We start from the raw sequence: 27802 nt of genomic DNA, 5'->3' as shown, positions 1-27802 counted from the left end.
ACCCCTTTCTTCGCTTAAGTGGAAGTTTGTTGGGGATAAAGGCCATAAGGCCAATACCATCACAAGCTAAACGCTCACTAAACCTACTTTATTCTTTCTTATTGATAATATAGAAAAATAAGCATCTCACACATTGTGTATGAAGAATCTCTAACCAAAACATCTCTCTCTCTCTCTCTCTCTCTCTCTCTCTCTCTCTCTCTCTCTCTATCTATCTATCTATCTATCTATCTATCTCTCTCTCTCTCTCTCTCTCTCTCTCTCTCTCTCTCTCTCTCTCATCCCTTCTGCATTGCGCAATCATCAAAACCTAGATCTTGTTGAAACTCATCTTCCTGGTTTTGAGAACCAAAGAAAACCTCCTCACTATCTTGGTAAGAGTGTTCAAAGTTGTTATCATCAGCTCGGGTTCTCTAAACAATGCTACCTCGAGGGGAATCAATTGGCTTTGGAGGTAGGTTGAACCTTCTCTCCTTCATCATCTTCTAGTCATTGATACCATTTATAAAAACATCATCCAATAAAGCTGAAAATATTTGTTCGCTCTTCTTTGGTTGGCATTCCTCATGTTGAAGTACTGAGACCTATCGTTATCCCTTTGGCAAGTTGGGAAAAGATTCCACATCATGTTATTTGCTCCTTCTTCCTTTGTCTTAAGGACAGGAAAATCCCTAATCAAATGGTCGTGCTTGAAGTAATGAAAGCACAATTTCGGCAGGTTCTCAGATATGAATCTCTGATTGTGGAGGAGGTTACCCTCACCATCCTTCAAAGAAACACATTCCTAAAGATAATGCTATTGGTCAACTTCGACTATCAGCAATCAAGAGTCCCACTTAGGATTAATTCCATTTGTGGGATTTTGCTCCAATACTTCACTTGGTCGTGCACCAAGTATTTGATTTATGGATAATATTCGACTAGAAAATCACGAAGATCAACCCAAACATAAATTTTAGTGTCTTTTTCCTCACTATTTGGATCAAAACCCTTATGCCATTTAAAAATTGAAATCACGGTTTTTTAAAGCAACCACGAACCTTGACAATCACTATAGGGCACTTCTTACATCCTCAAAGACAAAGAGGTAGTAGTTTTTTGGTAAGCGATGCACATTATTGCAAAACAATTTCTTGGATTCCCAATGGGTTTGGATCCCATGTTTCAAAGCATAGGGCCATGAATGACGAAACATGCCAATTACAACTTTGTCTTGCAAATGTTTACATCAGCTTGATAAATAAGTTTGTTGAACAATGAGTCATGACAATCGAACCATCTTCATCACCATCTTGAGTTGGCGCCTATGTAGTTGGATGGTCATTTTCGTCCAAAGGGGCATTGGCAATGGGCTCTCTTGTGTTTGATACAAGATTAGGAACTAGCACACTTCTTTAAAGCAGAGCACTAGGGTCTCCCTCTCTGTGAACATGGTGGGGAGTTTGGATGGGGGGTTCCCAGCCAAAAGGGTAGTTTGTTGAAACATTTGTCTCATATGAGAACTAGGTTCCTACTCAACACTATTCCATAAGTTGGAAACCACAAGTTTTTTCAAGTAGGTGAGGGAGGTCCTCACAACTCACAACCCATTTTGCAGCCCGAACATCTATCTGAGCCAATCTCTTTGGCATGAATCTTTACTCTTGTAAGCAAAGCCCCCCACACCACTTTTCATAGAAAGAGCTTCATCACCAAAGGCCATTGCGGATTCCAGACCGCTATTCTAACTAAAACGTGTTTTATTGTTCAATCGCATGCTTGGAACCCCTCTCTGGAGTTTGGAGTCTGCCCTCGAAAGCACTAGCTACACCTTTTTCCAAGGGGGCATAGGACCTTAAGTTTTTGTTGACTTGAAACTTCGCTACTGAAATGTACAATGATTGGGACTTTTTTTTTGGTTAAGCCTCCATCGAATCAAAGTTTTGCAATCGACGACTTTTAATAAAAAGTCATGAAATCTCGGGTCAAGCCTCAAGGTGGTCATGCCTGGTCATGTGCTAAATCGGCAATCGTCAAGGCTGCAGCCCGCAAGATGTCAACAAAAGGGACGTGGGGGACCCAAAGACGTCGGCGGAGGGCGGTAGTCAACTCCTGTGATGGGGGAGGGAGAGAGAGAGAGAGAGAGAGAGAGAGAGAGAGAGTGTTGTGGGCTGGGTGGGGCTCAGGGCAGCGCTGGTGCTGGGTTCGAAGCGTGTCAAAGCCGCGCTAACCATCTTGGTCAACCGGTTGCTGTCGCTGAGTTTGACTAGATACCGGCTGGGACGTGCTTGCCACGATGGCAAGCACCCCGAATTATAACCAACGCCGCGCCGCGGTAGACTCTGCAACACACAGGGGAGAGAGAGAGAGAGAGAGAGAGAGAGAGAGAGAGAGAGAGAGATGACCGGGTACTATCATATGGATGGGCAGGAAAACAGCCGCAGAGGGGCTGCAGGGGCCTTCGACACAATGAATCTCGGGGCGGGGCCTCAGAGAGTGCCGCAGTTCGACACAATAAACCTGGGGGACATGCCTGTGCGGGAACAGGCCCCATCTGCCGCGCCGTCGGAGAAGGTGACATATGGCATGAATGGAGCTGCTGGTGGAGGAGGGGAGACACCCATCAACCCGGCGCCATTGGCAGCAGGCGAGAGACAGCGGATGCCTCAGTGGCTGCTCCTCACGTCGCTCTGCTTGCGCGCTGCTGCAATGCTGTCGCTCATCATCTCCGTTGCCGTGCTCGGCGCTAACTCCCTCATCATCTCAGGCTTCGGGTTTATTTCCCTGACTTCCTTCTCTTCTACCAAGTAAGTATAAGTCATTAACCTTACTAATCCCATTCCTCAAATTAGATCGAATTTTGTAGCCCTGTTTCACGTAGAGTGTCCCAAGGGCGGGTTCAGACGAGCCTGCCAACAGGAACACTTCCTCTGCCTTGAAGGGGTAGGGAATGGACACTTAGTGTCCACTCCTCATAATACCTGCGACCCCTTGGCGATCGGCGGAGGCCGGGAGGCGGGCCATGATCGTCGCATGTTACACACTAGATGTTCTAGCCGGGCTGTTGCTGCACCTGCGAATTCGCCTTGCATGTCGGATACAACCTGCAACAGTAGAGGTACAGTTCAGCAGAGAACACGCGTTGAGGGGTGAATTACGGGTGCTGATGTGGCTTAAAATCAGTGGCAATGATTGAAAAGAGCTTGATCGATTAATTACAGCTGTTGACGGAGCTGGGAATCATTCGCAATGATTGAGAGGCTGCAGTTCGATTATTACGGCTACTGACCTGTCGTCAATCCGTCGGCTGCAGCAAAGATTCCGCTCCAGAATTGACAGTGGATGAAGGGCCAGGATGCACTGCCCGCCGACCAGCGACCTTGACGAGGTAGGGAATGGACACTTAGTGTCCATTCCTCATAATACATGCGACCCCTTGGCGATCGGCGGAGGCCGGGAGGCGGGCCATGATCGTCGCATGTTACACACTCGATGTTCTAGCCGGGCTGCTGCTGCACCTGTGAATTCGCCTTGCATGTCGGATACAACCAGCAACAGTAGAGGTACAGTTCAGCACAGAACACGCGTTGAGGGGTGAATTACAGGTGCTGATGTGGCTTAAAATCAGTGGCAATGATTGAAAAGAGCTTGATCGATTAATTACAGCTGTTGATGGAGCTGGGAATCATTCGCAATGATTGAGAGGTTGCAGTTCGATTATTACGGCTGCTGACCTGTTGTCAATCCGTCGGCTGCAGCAAAGATTCCGCTCCAGAATTGACAGTGGATGAAGGGCCAAGATGGACTGCCTGCCGACCAGCGACCTTGACGGTTCACCTAATAGACGGGACGCACAAAATTCCTACTCCAAGCGCGCAATTTCTTCAACCAATTAGGCTTGCCCAAGTGGTAAAGCCTTGAACTTTTCAGGTGACCGTGAGAACGGTCAAGCCCAGCAGTCTCATTTCTCGTTGAAAAGTGGGTGGAAGTTTCTCTCTTCCGAGGGAGGGGCCTTCGCCCAAGTTTACGTGGGTCCGGAAATGAAGTTTCTTTTTGTTGGCCAATCATCTCTCAAAAGGGTGGATCGTCACACCTGCACCTCTCTCTTCCGCCGCCTCGTCTGAACCCTTTCTTTTGGGGTTTTGGAAAAAGGGAAGGGGGGGGGGGGGGTTTTGGCTAGAAAAATACTTTTTTTTTCCAATCGGTGAAAATAAGGGCAAACTTTAAATTCTCCCTGTTTTTAGGTCAAAATTTGAAGTTTTGCCAATAATTACACTAAAACTTTTGTAAACTCCCCGGTTTTCTTAAAGGCAATGTCAAAATCTAATCGGGATTTTACAATCTCCGTCAATTAATATACCATGGACCCCAATTTTTCTAGCACGGGGGCGGGGAAGGGTCCAAAAACTTGCCTAAAAACTTGCCTCTGCTTGTTTCACCAATGGGAGCATGGCACACACTAAAACAATGGGAGCATGGCACACACTATCCAGGCCCCTACATCTTTGCGTTTCTTGAACAAGAAAGTAATTTTGTAGGAAGCTCTATATGAAACATACAAGCAAAAAATAGTAAAACCATGGTTATGAGGAGCACCGAGTGCGATAGCAACCCTTTGATGATAAGAATTCCTCAATTGAATGCCCCAATCAAACCACGTAGCATTGCTCAAATTTTTATAAACACTCACTAATTGTGAAAAATATTTCCCAATGGATCCTTGAAGGGAGAGTGTCTGGGCTCTTGGTTAAGGTGTATAACGGTTGGCAGAAAGTGAATTCACCTGATAGAATTATTCGAAGGGGGATAATCCTAGGAAAGAAGGTTAGAGAGATGCTACATGGACTTCAATCTCATCAACTCTTTCACCAGGGTCAAAGCCAAGCTTAGGTACACCTCTTGTAAGACTGAGGGAATTGTCGTGAGGTTTCATTCGCCCTACCATCCTATATGTAGGCCCTTGGCCATCCGTATTTAGAAACCCTTATCCACACCTAGCAATCAGCCCTCGGCTTGGGTCCGTGACCCCCCTGGGTTTGCCCTTGGCCTTACACCTCGTGCCTTTCAAACAACTACCCTTTGGCCATCACGCTAGACAACAAAGTTTCTAAAGTGAGGAATCAATGGTTGCATATTGACCCCTCCCTCTTTAATCTGCTAGTGGGTCAACAATCCATCGAGGATATCTGGAAGAATGCCTTTTCCAATGTCAAATCTCCCTCCAAGGCCTAGACTCAAAGTAGTCAAGGACACTTGGAGCAAGCTCATCCAAGTTAGAAAAGAAGTTACTCTTATCAAGAACAAGAGGAGAGACAAAATTTACGAGGATTTAGCTAACCTTGAAGCGGTTGAACCTTCTTTGCCAAGACAATCTTCTATTCTAGCCCTTAGGCACAAGCTCAGACAAGAAGAGGAGATCATTGTCAAACACACCTCTTCTTTCTTGAAGCAATGGTGGGCAAGTAAGGTTGACTAGCCCACCAAGGAGATGTTCAAATCCATTCGGAAGAAGAATGATAGAGAAAGGACCCCCTTGTTCATTGCTTCCCCTCCCATCACCTTTGACGAGCAGAATATGGAGTTTGTTAGAAACCACCTAGTAATCTTTTCAGCTCTCTAGAGACACTCCTATTGGAAGCGATTGATGCAAGGATGGAAGTTTTAGCTAAAAGGGTCAAAGTGGTTCTAGGGGAGGTTCACCGTTCAGTACCCCCCTATATAACGTGAGTTCGCGGGGTATTTTTAAACACCCCTCTTTTAACATGTCTGAATGAATAAAATGACCCCTTATTTTAATGTATCTCTGTTAAATTTCCTAAAAATTTTGCATTTTTAAACCCCTCCTTTCAAACTCACGTTATACATTAACATGATTACATAGTGCACCCCCCAAGGAGTGATTTGAGAAGTTAAGGCTAAACGTGTTGAATTACCTTTAACTATCCTGGATGTATATGGGCCATAGAACATATTCAACCTAATAAAACTCCAGGGCTAGAGGTGCTTCCTTCTAAATTTTTTAGGTGCTTCAAAGACCTCACTTCCCCCTTTCTTCTTGCAGTCTAGGAAGAATCCATCATATATCAGGCACTACCCTATTTAATTAATATCAGTGTTATCAATCTCTTGCACAAAAGAGGAGCTAAGGACGATCTGGCAAATTGGCGCCCCCTCACCATGCCAAATAGTGCTTACAAAATTTTCGCCAAGGCAGTATGTAATTTGTTGCATGTTGATGAAATGGATATCCTCTGAGCAAAAAGGATTTATCAAGGGCAATAAGCTTATAGAAGCAGTCATCTCTTTATGGGAAGGGTTTGGGCATGCCACCGAATTTGGGAAAGATTTTGTTTCTGCTAAAGTTGATTTCGACAAAGTCTATGATAGGCTTGAAGGCCAGCTTTATTATTCATTGCCTCGATGTAATGGGTTTTGGTGGGAAGATGATCTTATTCATTAAAACCTTGTTAGGAAACGTAAGGGCACGAGTTGCTCTCAACGACAAACTATCAAGTCCTTTCTCATTAAACAAGTCAGTTCACCATGGTTTCCCTTTAGCCCCTCTCTTGTTTTCCATTGCAGCTGATAGCCTAAATTATCTTATCGAGGATAGGATTCAAGGGGGCCTAATAAAGGGTATCACGCTCCCCAACACTAACCAGCAACAGTGTGTTTCTCAGTTTGCCGACGATACCAATGCTTTGTTGGCTAACAATGCCTTCTCACTCAAAGAATTATGGGCCGTCCTTGACCTCTTGTGCTTAGCCTCAGGTTCAGGAGTCAATCACAGTAAAACGGGAGTTTACTGCTCCTCCTCCGTCAGAGATTGGGTATCTACCTCAACTTGCAAAACCATTCAAGAGAGGCAAATTTTCAGGCTTTTGGGCATTCCCTTGGGGTTTGGTGTCTCACTCAAGAAGAGATGGGAGTGGGTGTGAAATAACTTCTTAACTAAACTCAACAAATGGATATCTTTCAACATTCTTTAGCAAGGAGAACACTAGTTATCAACCACTTTCCTCAATGTGTATGAAGTCTTCTTCTTTGGATGCTAGCGCTCGGCTGATAGTCACCTACATGCCATCTCCAAAGTCTACAAAAAAATTCTTCTGGTCAGGGGACCCATTTGTCGAGAAGACTGCCAAGATCTCGTGGGCAGTGTGTACCTTACCCAATGAATAGGGTGGATTAGCCATCAAGGACCTCAAGATCATAGCAATAAAATGGCTGACAACTGCTTTCTCTGACCCATCTAAAGAGTGGTCTCTTTTGTTACTCATGAATACTAATAAGTTTAAGCTCAAGGAGAATGCAAGTTGGGCGAACCTTCCAATGGCCACTATTCTATTTCGGCAAAGGGGACATCTCCTCTCATGGTTCTGATCTCTTGAGATCGCTAGTTCAAGCATGGAACAAGCATAGAACACACTTAGTTCCTAACAGTAATTCAAAGGACTTTTTTAGCCTTCCCCTAGGTGACTCCATTTGGTGGCCAGCCTTGAACATCCCAGGCACTCCACCTAACTATAGAAGAAGAACTTTAGCTCTTCATAAAAAAGGTCTAAGGACATGGCATCAGTTGTGGGACCTCAAAAGGTCATGTAGGAGCAAAGTATTTTGGGCCATAATGTCCGAAGTACATTTTTGCATTATGCAGATATGGACGTGTATGTAGGGTTTTGTTTGGTACATGCTATCGCAAGAGGAGCAACATGGTCCAAGAACTCAAGGAGTTGGTTTTAGCCAGTGTGGAGCAAGCATAACGAGGGTCCTTCTCACTCATGTAACTGAGTTTTTATAGTTATCTCAACACACGTGACACAAGTACATCTCCTACTTGAAGGATGTTCTCTTTTTGGACATCCTTAACTAAGACATATTCCACATGTGGAGAATATGAGTCTATGGGACTGACATTGGTGCTATGATTTCAATTATATGATGTGACAAAGTCCCTAGATGCTGGTCAAATCCGTTCACTAGACCATTTTGAGCACATTGTATCAGGAACAATTTTAGGGCCTGAAATTGTCGAATACTTAATAAGACTTGTTAAGGTTACCAGTATTGTTAAACAAATTTGACGGATGATTGTTTATACACGTGGCAAAGTTCTATTCTATTAATGAACTAGTTTATTTGATACACACTCAAGCAAGACCACCCCCTCACCCGGGTCGCCCTCGCCTGCCACGACAGCTGCTTGCACACGACCAGCTTGCCATCGATGCTTTGCTCGCTATGGATGCCACCGCCAAAAAGAGAGAGAGAGAGAGAGAGAGAGAGAGAGAGAGAGAGATCATTGCGTTGCTTCCCTGGCCGACGCTTCCTTGCAGATGGTGCTCATAGTTGGAAGGAACCTGCTTCATAGGAAAGGAGAGAGAGTCTGCATTGCACAGCACAGAGCCCACCCGTGCCTTGCCTTGTTTCTGCATGCCAGAGTCTCATCACCAGTCCAGACACACACACACACACACACACAGAAAGAGAGAGAGAGAGAGAGAGATCTCCACGCTGCTATCTTCCCCCTCCATGCTCTCTCAGACTCCCTCACTTTGCACGACGCACACAATCTCTCTCTCTTCCCCCTCCGTGTGGCACCTACGTAGAGCACTCCCTCCTTCGCACGACCCTGAATTTTTCATTACGTTTTCGAGAGTTCCTTCTGCACCTCGGTTTCTGTCACCCTACTTGCAGTTCTGTATGCACTCCTCCTACATCTGTCGACAACCAGCTAGTAGGTCCCGCTTGCTCCATAACCGCATACACTTCTTGATCAAAGGTCCCAAGATGAAGGTCCCAAGATTGACCTTTAACTGCTGCCCATTGCTCTTGACGCCAAGTTTTCATGGCTTGCTCGAAAGCAGTGTCTCCGACGTCCCCCTCGGAGAGAGAGAGAGAGAGAGAGAGAGAGAGAGAGAGAGAGAGAGAGAGAGAGAGAGAGAGAGAGAGAGAGAGAGAGAGAGAGAGAGAGAGTTGCCCTGCACACATCCCGTTGATGGAGCAAAAGATGTCATGCGCACACTCACACACCCAGGCAACTCAACACAACACAAGGATTTTACTTGAATTCCTCACCTCACTCACTACCATTCAAAAACTCCCTGAAAACTCTACCCACAAGCTCGATTCAAACTCCAAACGCCTCGACCTACAAGCCCTTCCCTGCCCGCAGACACTACAAGGTGAGTCGAGGTGATCAACACTTGAAATCACGCTTGATGGTGACCAAAATATACAAGAAAGACCATAAAAAAACCAAAAACTCCAGCCACAAAATTCCACTCTCAAACCATTGCAAAAGTTTCACCAAACTCCACTCTGTTGGACTCTTTGGAGTAGCGCCAACCCTAATGGCACCGATACAGGGTCACATAGTCTTGCAGAAATCCGTACCTTCTTCCCTCAATTCCTTGCACACACACATCCATGGAATCCTCAGAACTTCCATAGACTCTTCCAAGTGCAAAATTGAAGAGAGGAAGCTCTCATTCACTCCTCCACACACTCGAAAACAGGACGGGAACGCAACGGGACTGCACTAGACCACCTGTAGGAACCCTGCTTCCTCCCACACACAGAGGGGTGAAAGTGTTGATATTGCTCTTCAAAAGTACCCCCTCAGCTGGAACCATCAGGGCACCGTGAGTGATGTGGCAATTTGAAGCCATTTCACACCTTTTTTGACCATTTTTTGACCTTTTTTGGCCCAGTTTTGGCTAGTTTTGACCCCCAGCGGGCATTTTTCGCAGGAAAAACCCCAAACGCACTCAAAAATTCACCAAATTTCGCACGCTTGATCCTCGATACCCAAATCACTTTTCCACATCCCCACATTCTATTTTTAACCACTTCTAGGGCAGTGCACGCATCACCGCAGATCAGGCACCGTAAATAGACAGTTACTGCATGTGTCAAACTTCTCGAGCGGGATGAGAGTACCCACACTTTTCACTTGCATTATTTACATTCTAGAAATCTCAACATTATCTAGAACCAAAATAAGCCACCTAAAACCATATCCAAGGCCCCGATACCCTATACGAGCATGTACATGTGTCCGACTGCCGACACGCAAGCACGCATATTTACAATGTGCACATGTTGCCCCATTTTTAAAACTTGAAACCACTTTGCAAAGCTCCCAAATGCATGTATTTACATCTTTTTAAACATATGACCATGCATCTAAATGCTACTTTGTACATGCCAAAAGTGATTTTTCATCATTGCCCAACCCCAAGTAGAGCATTTATGCTCAACACTTGCATCAAACAGTGACAAAAAAACTGCAAAAGTGACCCCAAAATTCCTCCAGGATCATAGAGAAACTTACACATCCGCATAGAACCAACTACATGCTCAAGCAGGCTACCCCTATCAAAGAAAAAAACATCCTTTTTCTTGCCAAAATGCCATTGTCCACCTGGATCCCAAGCACGATATAAATCACCTCCAAGGTTGCTACATGCCATCGCACACCAGAAGCTATCACAATTATTTGACCCCCGGCGGACATTTTTCGCAGGAAAAACCCCAAACGGACTCCAAAATTCACCAAATTTCGCACGCTTGATCCTCGATACCCAAATCACTTTGCCACATCCCCACATTCAATTTTTAACCACTTCTAGGGCGGTGCACGCATCACCGCAGATCAGGCATCGTAAATAGACAGTTACTGCATGTGTCAAACTTCCCGAGCGGGATGAGAGTACCCACACTTGTCACTTGCATTATTTACATTCTAGAAAGCTCAAACACATTATCTAGAACCAAAATAAGCCACCGAAAACCATATCCAAGGCCCAGATACCCTATACGAGCATGTACATGTGTACGACTGCCGACACGCAAGCACGCATATTTACAATGTGCACATGTTGCCCCATTTTTAAAACTTGAAACCACTTTGCAAAGCTCCCAAATGCATGTATTTACATCTTTTTAAACATATTAACATGCATATAAATGCTACTTTGTACATGCCAAAAGTGATTTATCATCATTGCCCAACCCCAAGTAGAGCATTTATGCTCAACACTTGCATCAAACAGTGACAAAAAAACTACAAAAGTGACCCCAAAATTCCTCCAGGATCATAGAGAAACTTACACATCCGCATAGAACCAACTACATGCTCAAGCAGGCTACCCCTATCAAAGAAAAAAACATCCTTTTTCTTGCCAAAATGCCATTGTCCACCTGGATCCCAAGCACGATATAAATCACCTCCAAGGTTGCTACATGCCATCGCACACCAGAAGATATCACAATCATTCAGAACCATAGATACCTCAAAATGCATCTCATAATTAGAACCCATTCGATTGACAACCATAAATTGCACATCATCTTCCTGACGCATCAGCTGCTCTTCATTTCTTATGGCTAAGAGATCATCACTCCAAGCATTAAAAAATCCACTCCGAAATTGAAAACTCTCTCCAAAAATGCTATCACTAGCCGATTCTTCTTCTTTGACACAAGGCATCTTCCACTTGAAAAGCTGGAAACATGCATACAAAGCCACATAGCACCTAATAATCAAGTCTTCATCATGCCAACTAGCCCCAAGACTCGCTAACTGCCAATTAGGATCTTCGAAGATAAAGGGATATGTCCTAAACATACATTGAAGTTTGTGAAATGCATCCATCAAAGCATCATGCAAGCAAAAGGTCACTTTAACCTCCTTGTCTACCCCATCCTCAAGAAGTTCATACTTAACAACCGTAGGTCGCATATTCTCACGGGCATCCCTTGGAGATGGCACTAGCATCAAATCCTTGCACACATAGAACTCATCCATATAACCTTCATGACCCAATGTCTTTGCATCACAACCACTAGAGGGTTGCCCAACCCCTAGCTCTGGTAAAGCACATGGACCCAAGGTCACATCAACCATCATAGCATCATTATCTCCTACTTCATCTTTGCTTGATGTGGAAACTCCCTGACCATAGCCCATCATCTCATCATCAATGCAAGCATCCATGCCATGTTGCTGCAAAGCTGCTTCCCAAAAGATACGTTGCTCTTTGTGCAAGGCTACCATATCCTTCAATGGATCTAGTGACTCTATGTCATCATCACATACATCATCGCACCAACTCTCACAAACATCAGATGTGTCACCATGATAGGTTACCTCATCCTTGTCAATTTCACTCTCATCATCTTCACTTTCCACACTAGTGCTCAAACTTTTGCATTCATCTACTATGTCCTTGCCATTTTGCACCATTGGCATGTGTATGCTCTCCAAAATTGCTTCACATATTTCATTTGCATCGACTTTGCGCATATGGGAATCCACACCTGTATCCAAGCTATTATCCTTGTTAGCATGAGCACCTGCAACTGTGACTTTATGCACATAAAGGCCATCTACACTATCCATACCACGTATTGAAAAAGGGAACTTCATGCCTGTGGCAACGCATAGCTTTCTTTCTTTTTGTAGTGCTATCTTCAATGCTTCACGCATGGAATTCGGCTCTTTCTCTTGCACTTTCACTTTAAGGATTGGTCGTAACAAACTCGTGAATAACCTGTATTCTTTGGCTATTTGTAAATGCAGAATAGAATTCCTCTTTAGAAATGGCTTCCACATGCAAAAGAGCATCTTTCCACACTCTCCAAGCATCATCAAATCTTGACCAAAAATATGCAACAGACTCATGCTCTTGCATAAACAAACTAGTGACCTGTTTCCATGCATCTTGGTGAGGAATCACCTTTTTAAACCGCTTCAAAAAGCATATCTTAAAGCTGTCCCAATTCACTTTGTCATCCTGTGCCAATCTCTCAAACCATTCTCTTGCATTGCCTCTGACCACCAGATTGATACCTGCAAGCTTTTGCGCCTCACTTGGAACTTCGCGGCAAGTCGACCTCATATGATGCAAGACAATCGTCTGCATCCTCAGAACCTGTGAAAATTGATGGCTGGAATGGCACCACCATCATGAAACTACCTTCAAAATCCAAAATTTGTGTACATCACTGCTCAAAATCCAAATTCTGGGTGCACAACCGGCAATTTTCGCTCCCCAGCGGGATCGCCAAAGGATGATGGAGCAAAAGATGTCGTGTGCATACTCACACACCCAGACAACTCAACACAACACAAGGAATTTACTTGAATTCCTCACCTCACTCACTACACTTCAAAATCTCCCTGAAAACTCTACCCACAAGCTCGATTCAAACTCCAAACGCCTCGACCTACAAGCCCTTGCCTGCCCGCAGACACTACAAGGTGAGTCGAGGTGATCAACACTTGAAATCACGCTTGATGGTGACCAAAATATACAAGAAAAACCATCAAAAAACCAAAAACTCCAGCCACAAAAGTACACTCTCAAACCATTGCAAAAGTTTCACCAAACTCCACTTTGTTGGACTCTTCGGAGTAGCGTCAACCCTAATGGCACCGATACAGGGTCACATAGTCTTGCAGAAATCCGTACCTTCTTCCCTCAGTTACTTGCACACAAACATCCATGGAAACCTCAGAACTTCCATAGACTCTCCCAAGTGCAAAATTGAAGAGAGAAAGCTCTCATTCACTCCTCCACACACTCGAAAACAGGACGGGAACGCAACGGGACTGCACTAGACCACCTGTAGGAACCCTGCTTCCTCCCACACACAGAGGGGTTAAAGTGTTGATATTTCTCTTCAAAAGTACCCCCTCAGCTGGAACCATCACGGAACTGTGAGTGATGTGGCAATTTGAAGCCATTTCACATCTTTTTGACCATTTTTTGACATTTTTTGGCCCAGTTTTGGCCAGTTTTGACCCCTGGCGGGCATTTTTCGTAGGAAAAACCCCAAACGCACTCAAAAATTCACCAAATTTTGCACGCTTGATCCTCGATACCCAAATCACTTTGCCACATCCCCACATTCTATCTTTAACCACTTCTAGGGCGGTGCACGCATCACCGCAGATCAGGCACCGTAAATAGCATGTGTCAAACTTCTCGAGCGGGATGAGAGTACCCACACTTGTCACTTGCATTATTTACATTCTAGAAAGCTCAAAAACATTATTTAGAACCAAAATAAGCCACCTAAAACCATATCCAAGGCCCCGATACCCTATACGGGCATGTACATGTGTCCGACTGCCGACACGCAAGCACGCATATTTACAATGTGCACATGTTGCCCCATTTTTAAAACTTGAAACCACTTTGCAAAGCTCCCAAATGCATGTATTTACATCTTTTTAAACATATGACCATGCATATAAATGCTACTTTGTACATGCCAAAAGTGATTTATCATCGTATAGGGTCGTAGGCGCCGCTTACAAGTCTGACAGACAGAGATTATTGGGTTCACTAGGCTCATGCACACTCTCTGTGGAGAGAGAGAGAGAGAGAGAGAGAGAGAGAGAGAGAGAGAGAGAGAGTGGCGTCTCTCCGTATGTGGACACTTGGGGCAACAAGAGAGTGTGCAACACACACACACACAGATTACACATGTCCCCTACCACTTGAGCAGTGTTCGAGAAAATTAAATTTTTCAAAGATAGAAAATTCCTTTTTTCCCTTTCATTCAAAAAACTTTCCAAAGTATCTCTTTAGATTCCCCTTAAGGAGACACTTTGGTACACCTATTGGTCCAAATATGTTAGCATGGTTTTCAAGTGAAAATTATTTACTTCTTTCCTTGTGCACTAAGAGCATAACATTAGCCATAAGCATTGGCAAGTATGATCATGGATATGCAGGTTCGGATTAGTTTTTGTTGAATGCATGCACACTAGGTTCTATGGGCCACAAGCCCCTGCACAAGTCTACTGTATATTGCATCGGTGTCATCATGACTTCATGCGTTTGGAGTAGCCAATCCGCACTAATTGCCTACCATTTTGGATGAAGGCTTGTAGGTCAACCACACATCTCCCCAACTTTTGTGGGATTGACTTGCCATCATCTCCAATCGGAGGTGTTCACAAAGTATGTGTGCATGCTAGCACCAGAATCCACCCCTATCTGAACCTAACCTTAGTAAATTGGACATTCGCCTATAATGCCATAGATCCCTTCGTCCCATGGTGTGATGACGACTCACGAGGATAGTAGTCTTCAAACTAGAAGACCTTTAGCCTGGATTTAACATAGGTGGAAGGTGAAACTACTCAGCCAAGGCATTGAATTTTACTACCTAGATTGCAAGTTGCAAATTCGGCTTACTAGGATTTTAAGTTCCGTTGCCAGTTGTAAGTGGGGGTGGGCCAAGCCACTAAGAAACGACTGAGGATAAATTTCAAGCACTACTTCCAGCGTGGCGGAGGTAATGCCTCGCCAGGATGGCAACCAGCCCACCGTGGCACGTCGCATATACTCGTTGAAAAAAGACTGCAACTAGTCTTCCACGCGCATAGTAACACGTTACTTGACTCGTCATTGCCAAAAAGCTACAGCCTGCCCTTGCGCTGGTACAGTACTGGCAAGCCGTCATTGCAACTGTCTAAAGGAGGCAGTTGAATTTTGAGCCTTAAATTTTAGGGATTAGGGGAACTTACCAAAATACCTCTAATTTGTGGAAATTCCCAAAATATCCCTCAAATTCCAAAAATTCCCAAAATACCCCCAATATTTTGCCATAAATTTTTGAAATGCCCTTCAAATTTTCTAAAATTTTCAAAATACTTCTAGTTGTGAGAGTAAATTTCTCCAAAAATAAAAAGATTTGTAGCTTTTTATAAAATGACTAATTGTCTATCGTGCAAGATGTTAAAACTAGAATTTGAATTGGTTACGTAGGCTTTCGGGATGAATTCTTTCATTATTTTTAGACGTAATTACCTTTTTTGTGATGTAATTTGTGACAAATTACATGCTAAGCACTCAAAAACGGATCTCAATTGTCAAAAAGGAATAAAGATTAGAAATTGTTGAAGAGTCCAACCAAAATAGATATAAGGGTATTTTGGGAATTTTTGAAATTCGAGGGATAATTTGGAAATTTCCACAAAATAGAGGGGTATTTTGGTAATTTGCCCTAAATTTTAATTGAGCCACATATTGGTAGTAATATGCTAGCCATTTATCCTTAGAACTTAGTTATTTCAAAATTCAGAAGCAACCCCCCCCCCCCCCCCTCCCGCGCGAAAAACACACACACTCACAATTCCTTTGAGAATTGAGCCTTATAGTCAGGCCTGGAAATTGAAGGGTGCCCCTTGTCCTTCCTAGGGAAGGGGAATTCCCTTAGTTGGCCTGCGGACAGGAAGGGCCATCATACACTTTGCCCGTCATCATGCAAGGCAAAAATGCACCAACCTATCACTCGATACCCCTTAATTTTCTTGCTCCTATGAAATATTCGCTTGCTTTTGGTGTATCTTTTGTTGTCCATACTTAAGAGGAGCTAGCATTAGGTATTCTTTAATTAAATTCGATGGTTAGTAAATTTTTAGAATATTGGTATATTGTACTTTAGCTCTGTTTGCTCCTCTTCCCCCCAAAAGAATCACCATTAGTTTTCATGTCTCTCTCTTTCTCTCTCTCTCTCATACACACACACACACACACATCTTGAGAGCACTCACTTTAGCCAACATGTGCCACAAGAAGAGTATGCAAGAGTGTGCAAGTTTGAGGGACATTTGTGAGTGAGGCCCTTTGACAAAAGGAAGAGGAGGGAGGCAATTCAACGAGGTAAGGCCCTCTAAGAGGAAGAAAGAGGACGGTGTCTTGGTCAATGCCTATTGTAACAAAGGCATGGATGACATGATCCAGGAGTTTGTGCAAGGGTAGAGGCTAGAGGCCAAGATGTGGTTCGAGATTCTCTTGGCATATAGTGACCCTTCAACGGGCATGCTCCTACTTGCATGGTATAGCTGCAAGTAGGAGAGAAGGCAGCGGATGGTGCAAAGAGAGAAAGAAGTGTACATAGAAAGTGTTCATCTCTCATGTGAAGCCATGGAGAGGCCAGAAATGCGTTGAGAGAGAGAGAGAGAGAGAGAGAGAGAGAGAGAGAGAGAGAGAGATAGTGACTTGTTTCCTTGAGCCTCAATGCTATCTCCTCATTTCCTTTAAAAGATTCATGTCCAAACTCAACTGTAGTTACACATGCGCTAGAGGCTAGGACATTAGAGTAGGAGCTTAGAGGTCGCTAGATTCTAGAATCATCATGCACATTGCACACATCACAAGTCTGCTTGCATCAGACTTTGCATTGCAAAGCATAACTAGTGAGCTGCCACTCTCAAATCTTGTCGCATTTTGATTTTTTGAAGGTCTTCATTAAAAATAACATATTAAAAGTGTTATCTCTTCTTTGATTTAGGTGGTGGGATTCAAATTTTAATAAATTTAAACTCATATTTTACCACCTTAGAGCTTAGGCTTTGTTTTCTTTTCTAATATATAAGCAATGCTCAATAGGAGCTATTTATATGAAAGAAGAAAAACACTACAAGTGTCTTGGCTTTTATATGGACCCGCAACCCACCATTACAGACCATGAAAACCCCATGTGCATCATATGCCACAAGGAGCATAAACACCATAAAGACTAGGATCTTACAAACAATATATTTGGACACAGATCTTGAGTAGCGGATGCCACCACATCGAGGTCCTTGCCACCCCACCCCAACATGTCCAATGGATAGGAAGACAAAAAGACACATGGCAGCAAATTATAATCTATCGGAGAAACTTACTACCACCATAAAGCTCAAACTAAAACGAGTCAATCCTGAATGCAGCACATCCGAGCTACACCTTAGAACATAGGCTCATATTTTAACTAGTCAACCTTCTACTTTGATTTTTTTTGGGCTATTTTATAGAATTTATCTTTGAAGGGCATTTTCAAAACTTGCCCTTCCTAGTGAAGGCTTATTTTCAAAGGACCCGTCTATTCGAAAGGGGCCTTTGAACGGCATGCTCTTCACCGGGAAGGCCTATCACAAAAGTGCCATGCATGTGCAGGACTAGACCCCTAAGGAACGTTGGGAAGGGTTGCAATTTCCAGCACTGCTTATAGTGTTGCGCGCTTGAAAACGGTAACTTGGTTTACAAAAAGGTTAGTAAGACGTAAAATGTACATAGTTATATATATATATTTGCAAAACTCATAATTGTGAGTGATTATGTTAGAATGTGAAAGAGAAAATTACAGACCTACCTCAAGCTCATAGTACATAGTTATATTTTAATAACTTGGTTTACACAGAGGCCACTATATCTAAAATATACATTTCATGGATTAAAGGGTTTTATCATCTAATCACATCCACACACACACACACATTTTTTATGGAGGTATGCTATGGCTATAGCCATTATAGGGACTGTCTACTCAATCTATGAGACAGTGTCAATATCAATGCGGTTGGGTACAGGCCATCTTCTACTCCCTGGGAAATTCTCCCTCTACATATCTTACATTGGTGATCAGGATTGCTTTCAAACTTTACTTTTGTTTTCATGGGTGCACTCGTAAAGGGTTGTATTTTGTGTGTGTGTGTGTGTGTGTGTGTGTGTGTGTGTATATATATATATATATATATATATATATAGAGAGAGAGAGAGAGAGAGAGTGTTATGATTTTTCAACAAGACGCTAGACTTGGCTCCATAGGTTATGCCCAACTTATTTTACTACGTCCATAGCTCCATAGCCTTTTGTTTATGCAATAAATTATCAAAATAGTTTGCATAGTTAACCTTCAACCCATTTAGCCTTGCTAGTGTTCATTTTTACACTTGCTACCTATCGTGCAATATCTCTAAGTGATTCAAAAACACCATCTTGCTATGGACAATTCCCTTTCTTGTGGATGCTAACACCTTGATGCCATCTAAGGCAATATGTGAGGGGGGCACGGTTTGATTGTGCATATAGAGTAAAGAGGCTCTCTTGTGCTTCCTCTTGGTGGTGTTGTAGGTGAACTTATGGAGGTAGCTTTTGCAAGTAGAGGCATCACCTCCACCATGATTCATTTGAGAGAGAGAGAGAGAGAGAGAGAGAGAGAATTACTCATTTGGGAGGATATATAAGAAAGAGACCTCACCTATCAAACAAGATCAGTGTACTAATACTTTTTTGAAGAAGCATTCATGATGTAGTGTTGAAGATGGTTGAAAAAGGTTTTTGCTGGAGAATTATTTTATCTCACTTGTGAAACCAAGCCAACTGTGTGTGTGTGTGTGTAGTCAAGTCTGAATTGAGAATCAAGATCCCTTTCCACCTTGCGTCTAAATTTTACTCTCGTGTTGCTAAAACATGTGGTTATGGAGCCTTTGGACCATGTTTTTCCAATCCTGATCTCTTATGGTGTATGCTTTGAGCCCCATGACTTACTTGCCTAAGTTTATTGTCTACCCCAACTATTATTGGATGGACCCCCTTTTTGCGCTATAGTGAAGACTCTCATCTCGTCAGCGATTGTTGTGATATAGTCTCTTCTTCTTTTGACTTTGAGAGCTATGAAGAACTACACCTGGTTGGCGGGTTTGGGTTTGAGGGAAAGCTCTCTAGCCAATTATCGGGTCTTATCAATCTCCTTAGCTTGCAAATCAACCAGATGCGCTTTGGTCTCGAGCCATCTTGTGTGGTCTTTCTCAAGAGCTCTCCCTTCTTGCTTTCTTTTGGAGAGCTTTTCCACTTCTTCCTTCAGTTCCTTGTTGGCAACCTCTCGAGACTTTTTCAATTGGGGCCCTGCACGTTTTATCGTTGATTGGATTCTACACACCCTAGAGGGCTAGGCTCGAGGTTCAACAGTTTCCAATTCCTGCCTTAGGCGCTAGGGATCTAAAGAGAGAGTCCTTAAAGAGTTGATCCCCTGAGACTAAATTCTTTTTCTTATCTTTTGGGCAACAAGTGTCATTGCTAGCTCTGGCTATGTGGAGCTTGAGAGGAGAGTGATATGACATGCTCTTGGAGGTATTGACACACAGCACCACAGGGGGAAGCCAATCCGCATGATGGGAGATGTAACACTTGTCCAGACGGGATGCTGTATATTGGCATATTGGAGGCTCCTGTACTAACGTTAAACCAGGAGAGCTACTCGATGGATCCGCATTCCACAAATCCACTAGTGCCCATTTCTCGCAAAATGCTTGCCATTTGGAATTTTAAGAGCCAACTAGTAGACTAGCCGACCCCATCTTATCCTTTCGAGCTTCCACCATGTTGAATGATGCACCAATCTCCTTCGAGAGGCTGCTCCCTGAGATCCACCCAGAGTTTGGCTCTCACCTTGGCATCACAAAGGGCATAGATGTTAATAACGGTGAAGGACTATTCTTCCCACTTGATCCTTACCCCAAGGACTCTTCCGGAGGTGTGGTTAAACACAACCTGGGGCTCAAGCTTCTTGTAAAAATGGAGAGCACCCCACTATGCCCTAGAGCGTCATCTCCGTAATACATCAACTTATTTCCTATTGCCCGTTTCCTACAACAGGAAGCGTAAAGATGGTGCTCTTGAATTAGCCAACAATTCGTATCTACTTTTTTGACCTCCTCGCAAATGAGAATGCTTTTCTTGGCAGATTGTATGCCCTTCACATTCCAAGATTGAATATGCAAGTCGTCCATTATGGGAACAGTGGGGCAAACTCCTCCACATCTGGGGAACCACACCTTAGCACCTCTCTTTCTCTCTTCTCCTCTGCCATAGTCAGCCGGAGAGGAGGATAGCTCTGAGGTAAGAAATCCCTTTGGATCCCTGTGCATAAGCACCTCAAAGGTGTTAGCGAGATTGATAGGGGCTTCTTGCAAACCTTGTTCATCCCTTATTCTAACCCTTAACAACCCCACTAGACCCCTTTCTTTTTGTATTTTTTTTAAAAGATGTGAGAGCTCGGTTTGAACACGGGCATATTAGAGCTTGTCTCTATGTCGTCTAAGATATTCCTTCAAGCTGGGTTCGTATGTTGTTACTACTTCCTCTTTTCTTAAAGCAAGGGGTATTAGTGGCTAGCCCCATCCTCCCGTCGCCCCTCAGCTACGAAACCAAGTTGACAACAGGCGTCTCCCTCTCCCCAAGATGCTGTCGACATTTTGCATCCAAGAACCCTAAGAAAAAGGAAGAGCCCTCTTTATCAGCATGCTATTGTTCAGGGTCCTTTGACAGAGCATGCAAGGCAAGCGACAAGAAGGAATCATGTGAAGATTCCTATGAACAGGGAATTTCCAAAATGTAGGGGCACATACTTGACTATCTCTGATAGTAATACGCATATACACATAATAATATGCATTTTTTTGTTTGAATGTCTTTAAACCTTTGGTGTTTTCAAGTTTTTCAAGTTTAAGATTTTGAAAACATCTAAATATTAACAAGAAATTAGGAAAGAATTTTACTTATTTACTTAGTTAACAAAGCAATTATTTTATTTTAATTGTATGCGCCCTCATATGTTAGTATACAAAAGGGTGTATGTGTGTGTGTGTGTGTGTGTGTGTGTGTGTGTGTGTGTGAGAGAGAGAGAGAGAGAGAGAGAGAGTTTTTAAACACACTATGAGTCTTATAATGCAGATTGTTATCGCTTTGTTGCTCACGGGCGGGAGCGCTGCAGCTGCCACCTTGAAAAATCTATCTGATACTAGACTATGTGGTGGGCCGGTGGGCATTTTTTGTGATCAAGGTGCGGGTGCAATTGCTATGATCTTTCTTGGATTCTGCTTTCTTGCTAGCTATATAATGTTGAAACAAGAAACATGAGAAAGTTTTCCATTTTTATTTGCAGTCATAAATAAATTTACGTATGTATATATAAACATCATACAAGGTGAATGGCCACATTGACATTGTACAAGGCACTTTGGTACTCTAAAAACATTTCTTTTTAAAAAGCAGTGCTGATTATGAGCTATATGAAAATTTGTAGCATGAAAAATAAAAGATATGTGGAATTCCATGTTCTTCAATAAATTGTGTCAGAAATTCATTTCTTTGCAAACCCTAAGAAAAGTCAATATCTTCCAAATGAAATTGAATGACTGGTCATGTACAATAGGATTTGATGTACATCTTCCTTCTTAAGGCATTCTTTCTCTTGTATATATAGGACAAAAAATTCATGAATATTTCCCTAAAATTTGTCCTTCTATAAAGAAGGGTAGTAAAATAGGGTACCCATAATGGAAGGGACTATATTAAGCTGCCCATCTAATTTAGAGATGGAATGAATTGGTCTCTTCAAACAACTATTCGATGTTGGGTTGAGTTAGCTAAGTTAGTTCAAGCAGGCATACTTCAAACAACAAATTAGACAAAGACACTACTACTCAAATGGAATTGGAAATAATAGGTAAATTGGAAATGATACATAGATAGAAATTATATTATGTTTAGATCACATCGTACAACTAGAATAAAGTACAATATGAGCCAAAGGATTGCTCTGAGCTTGTCGACAAAAGAATACAAGAGCACACTAAGCTTCAACACACTAAATTCAAGAATATAGTACAATCGCATGTCATTGTCCAAATCCTCTCCGTCAAATGAAGTAATGGCCCCTATTCATAGGTGCAAGACTGGGTTTCTGACTAGATGTCCACTGTGTAGTTACCACAATAATTAGCTCAATAATTACTAGTTCAGGTGCCAGTCTGAATTCCCATCTGGGGATTGTTCCCACCGTCTACATTTCCTTCCCCCTTACTTAGAGTTTTGGAATATTTCCAAAAGAAATTAAGATGATCAAAATTTAAGGTATGTTGCCTTCAAAGGGTATGGATCCACCCCAATTTCTTCCAAACTTTAGGTATGTTGCTAGGGAGGAATGAAAATCCACCCAATGTCTCACAAGAATGGCTTACCCACTGGCCAATGTCCACCTTCTTACCACTGGCCAGTGTCCACCTTCTTACCAACTGAGGCAAGCCTCTCATTTCTCTAAGCTTGTGAGGTGTGTAAGAACTAGGGGAACTAGACTCAGGATCCTCCTCCCAACCCCCCATTATATAGGCGGGCTCCTAGCCCCTTGCCCTAGACGGATCCCCCTATCCACACGGTCTAGCCCGGCCCTGGCCGAAGTCCATGACTGCCCTAGTCCTTAGGTTTGACCCTTGTCCTGACATTACTCCCCCCTTAAGGAAGAGTTTTCGTCCTCGAAAACACAAGTAGTAATATCTTCTTAAGAATACTGATGTTTCGTTATTGACGTCCCATACATGGGCCAGTTGTCTGTATGTCCGATAATTGGTGCAATGAGGAGGTTCAATGAAACCAAGAGCAACATCTTGATTTTCAACATTGTTGTCCTTTTGCAACCACTTGTATCGAATTGGCAACTCAATTCGTAACTTACTTGAGTACTTGAAAGGAGTAACCACAACTAAGAGTTATCCAAAGGCTTATCCAAAGGCATAACTAGTTTTCAAATCTTCCGAAGGTACTGGAATAACGCAAGAAAACCTTGGTGTTGGTACAGCCAAATGCTGTCGACGGTAGAAGATGGCCCATGCAGTGATATATATGCAAGCTGGTGCATGGTATGGTGATATTGCGGCTATGAAGTGTGGTTATAACGAGGTGGATGTGGAAATGTAGGTTTGATGTGGCTTTTTAGGCTGATGGTATGCTGCTAGGTGCTAAATTGGATGGTGGCCTCATGTGTCCGAAGTGATGGTTTTGTGTGCCGAAATGTGGTGCTTGATGTGTTTTCTGAGCAGGTCCAGGCGGCTCGTCAAACGGAGCCCGGATGTGCAAGATATGGCAAGTTGAAGTGGGATGCGTTTGCAGATCCTCGCCAGATTGGGCGGGCACAGGTGGTTGGTCAAGGGGGTGTGAAATCATGCACGGGAAGTGCTCGAGTTGTGGAGCACGCCGGTCTTTTCGGATTGAGAATCGAGCTTTTGGATGGAAAGTTATGGACAATTAAGTTTTAACAGGGGCTAGTTTCGAGGCGGTTGGGCCGCATTGGGAAATGTGCCATTTGGTGTTTTCTCGAGCTCGACATATGTCTGGTGGGTAGTATGCAGCATGTGATGCTAGTCGGAGTCGACGACACCTAAATCGGAGTCCGAAGCATGGAGGTATGTTTGGCCGAGGTCGGTAGTTCGTAGCAAACATGGATGGTTGGATGCTTTTTTCCATGTTTGGGACAGGTCGTTTGAGGCCTTGAGGCGGTCTAAATGAAGTGGAGTTCGTGGGGTGTGGTAAGAGTAGGGCGGAACTCCAATTTAGAATGGTCCAACAAGCTGACAAAAAGTGTGAGTACGTGCGAGCATCGATAGCATGCGCAACGAGTACTTGGGGGAGTTTTTTTTGAAAATGCAAAAGTTGAATGGTGGGAGTTCTTGGGAGAAGAAGGGGAAAGTCAAAGGTTAAGCTTTAAGGCTAAGAAGGGAAAATGCCAAAAGTATAAGGTGGAGACCCAAAAAGAAAGGGCGCTGGCTGAAAAGCCTCTTTTTTTGGAAAGTTTGAAACAAAGGAAAAAAAAAAGCCCAAGGGCACAATAGTGCTGGGGGCTACTGCAAAAAGAAAGAAGGCCTTTTTTTGAGTTGGAGAAGGAAGAAAAGAAGAGGGGCAGCGGGCTTCGAGAAGGAGAAGGTTTTTCCTCTTGGGGGTTTTTGCTTTGAACTAAGTTGGGGAAGAAAGAGGAAGAGCTTCACGCAATCGGCTATCGAAGCCGGCTTGAAGAGCGAATCACCGTGAAAGAGCTCAGAAGAGCAAACGCCTTGCAAAAAAGGGAGCCAACGAGGGATTCCATGAGAAGGAGCCATTATGCGAGCGAAGATAGCGGTGGATTTGCCGTCGAAGTGTATGCCGATGGAGTTGAGTTACGAAAGAGGTGTGCGTCCCTTTGTATGAAGCGGCGATGGCCATGGTGTAGCCTTGAGCACGGTTCATGGAGTTTGTACACGGTGTTTTCTTTTGAAGAAGAAGTTTTCACTACTGGTTTTGACATTGTCTCCCCCCCCTTCCCCCCTTTCTTCTTTGCTCGTCTCCAAGGTGTGTGGTGCCGGTGTGTGTGAGCGTGTGCGCCCCCCCCCCCGAGCCCCCTATGTGTGTGAGAGAGAAAGAGAGACACACTTGGTAAGTCCTTGACTTATGAAACTATTGAAACAATATCCAACCCCACCACAACAAGTGTTCAAAGTTGAAAACCTTAAGCAAATTCTAGAATAGGGAGAAAATCACCTATTCATAAATGCGTTGTGCTACCGTATGCTCTTAGCATATCCTTTAGCAAAAGAAATACTTGTAAGCTGCCCATCCAACATGAGATGAATGGCAGCGTTAAGGGTGACGTGCTTTTCCCCAACCGCTTACAGACAGTCTTCCACGACTGTCGATAAACTAGGACTCAATCATTGAGTATCCAGCCATATATTTGATATGGAGTGGAGACAACCAACTAGGTTGAAAAGCGGGTTGGACTGGAGAATCTTATAGGGTTTAGACCATCCAACCACAGACACCCATCCTGAGCCAGTACCTTGTATGACAGGGTCTAAACTCATAATAAAGTTGTAGTAGAGATTGCACTTGTAATACAAACAAGGTGGAGAAAGAATAAAGTCCATGAATTTGATGCCGCTCCAAATAAATCAGTGTTAAACACTAGGGCCCATAACACCTAGTGTGCATGCATTTAACACAAACTTATTCAAACCGCAATTCCATAACGAGACTTTCCACGATGCATTCGGGAAATCCTGGCAACAAAAGTTGGACCATAACAGAATGTGACAATCCAGTCACACCTAGGTTCCAACTATGAGACATTCTCATGAACGTAGCATATTTGACTATATGTAGAAACGAACCTCTGTTAAGGTGATTTCACAGCACTTGTAATCGAAACAAGTCTGTACTTAGTACCTGACAATTGGTCGAACGAACGAATGCAACCAGCACGTAGGGACTTCATCGCGACACATCATTAGGAATTAGGCGCCAATGTCAGTCCTAGAGACTCATATTCACCACATGTGAAATATGTCTCAAATAAGGATGGCAGGGAAAGCGACATCCATCAAGCACAAATTGTACTTGTGGGTGGAGGAAACTATGAACACTCCGCGACACGAGTGAGAGGGGCCCTCATTATCATTCTCCACCCTGGCTAAACCGAACTCCTTGAGTTCCTAGACCATGTTGTATCCCATGTGATAACATGTGACAAATCGAATCCTACAAGTGGATTCATAACAGCATAATGTACATTGGACACTACGGCCCAAAATGCTTGTTTCGACATACCCTTGGCATGGCTCTGAAATATTCAAGCGTATTTAAACGACTTGAAAAAACCAAGCAATGCATACTAAAAACTGGAATAACACCAAATCAATAGATGCGTACCTGGAGATTGAACTGAATGTTCATTGACTCGTATTCAGATGTAGAGGAGCACGTCGTCACCTGTGAAAAAACAAGCAACATTGCACTGGAAACCCTGGGTGTTGCCTTTGCAATCCAAACCCTTTGATTAGAATCTACGTAGTTAAACCCCTTGGTAAGACCCTTTGTAGAAACTGCTCGACTAGCAGGTAACGATAACCAACATAGGCAACCGTGTAGATTGGAATCAACTTAAAAAGTTGAATTTGTCCGTTACCCCATGGTAGATTACTCGCTTCTTTCCTTGAAAGTACAACTGGGATAGATCAAACTATGATTCTCAATGCCTATGGGGAGATGTAGCAATCACCCGCCGGTTCTTACCCCAAAACAGTATGTCCATAGACAATTCGTAGTGCTATAGAGGGAGCCGGAGATCCACACAAGTGAAATGCCTAGCTCTTATGGACAGCCATGCTGTCGCAACGGTTTGTTGCATCTAAAATTTGTGGTAGAGAACTGTTGAGTTGAGTTTATGGTTATTAAAATCTCAACTCGAGTGTCGCATTGAAAACATGTCGTGCAAAAATGACACCCTAAATATCCGTAATGACAAGACTCTTGCTTGTCCATTAACCTCGTGGTGTACTTCACTGGGTAGAGATGTTCGATCTTAAGAACAATCACCCAAGGAATTCCAACAGCTGGGTCATACCCGAGATCTGACAATGACTCTTAGCCAGCGTGTGTGGCTCATAGCCCTTATGGCAATTAGTGTTCAATCAACGAAATGATGAAGACTAATGTAGAGGGTGTGTTATTCAATTTCTAGCTGAGAGTTAGAGCAACTTGGCTCATGCTGACTCCCAAACAAAATATGTGTCAAAAACTGGGTAGAAAGTTTTCATTATTCATGTAGAGAAATAAGAAAGAGAGAGAGGAAATGCTAGGTTGAAGAACATTCCTTCAGTGACGACCTTGCATATCTTGTGCCTTGCACAATCTAAACTGGTAGGGGTTCAGTGAGGTGATTTTTCCTATTTTGCCAGTTTTTCAAACTTTTGTGCCACTGCCCGTGATTCCAAGTCATTACCTTGGCACAAGGGAGAAGCTTTGCTTCATGTAAAATTGTCAAAGAACTTGCTTTGCACAAAAGCATTAGTTTCCAATGTAATTATATAAACATGGAGAAATAAAAAATATTGAACACGGTCTAACCTGGTCATCCTGTTGAACCTGGCCATCCTGTTGTAACCAGTTGTCTCGAGATGTAGGAAGAAAAACTCGCTCAAATGTAGATCATGGGTGCTAAAAACTCGCTCAAATGTAGATCATATCCATCTCTGTTGCACGAGAGAAATTTGGCCTGAAATAGCTTGCAGGCATATGGAGAAATCTCCCAAAGGCGTGTGCTCATAGCATACCCCAAACGGAAAAAATCTCAACGTAAGAGTCGTAGATTGAAGCTTTGCTTCACATAAATATGTTTGTGCTGAAAGCCTGTGGCGGTAGATACCATAACAAAAAGAATCGACCG

General features: G+C 43.4%; 1 protein-coding gene across 1 annotated transcript; it reads left to right on the top strand.

The window, feature by feature from the left end:
- The first annotated feature begins 2382 nt into the window (after window positions 1–2382).
- Window positions 2383–21635, top strand: LOC147418564 (uncharacterized). Its single transcript, XM_086507548.1, has 2 exons — window positions 2383–2786; window positions 21505–21635. Exons 1-2 carry the CDS (start codon window positions 2398–2400, stop codon window positions 21554–21556), a joined length of 441 nt encoding a protein of 146 aa, XP_086363674.1. The 5' UTR covers window positions 2383–2397; the 3' UTR covers window positions 21557–21635.
- The last annotated feature ends 6167 nt before the right edge of the window (window positions 21636–27802 follow it).

The sequence above is a fragment of the Adiantum capillus-veneris genome, chromosome 30 (genome assembly GCF_014529385.1).
Source record: "Adiantum capillus-veneris isolate H3 chromosome 30, ASM1452938v2, whole genome shotgun sequence".
Classification (NCBI taxonomy): Eukaryota; Viridiplantae; Streptophyta; class Polypodiopsida; order Polypodiales; family Pteridaceae; genus Adiantum; species Adiantum capillus-veneris.
Note: the sequence above shows the minus strand (reverse complement) of the source record. Positions and strands in the feature narration are given on the sequence as shown.

Bases quoted from the DNA above. Each gene is read 5' to 3' on its own strand.
- LOC147418564 (XM_086507548.1), top strand. From the start codon at position 2,398: ATGGATGGGCAGGAAAACAGCCGCAGAGGGGCTGCAGGGGCCTTCGAC. The intron at 2,787-21,504 runs GTAAGTATAAGT...CTTATAATGCAG, and splicing joins ACTTCCTTCTCTTCTACCAA to ATTGTTATCGCTTTGTTGCT.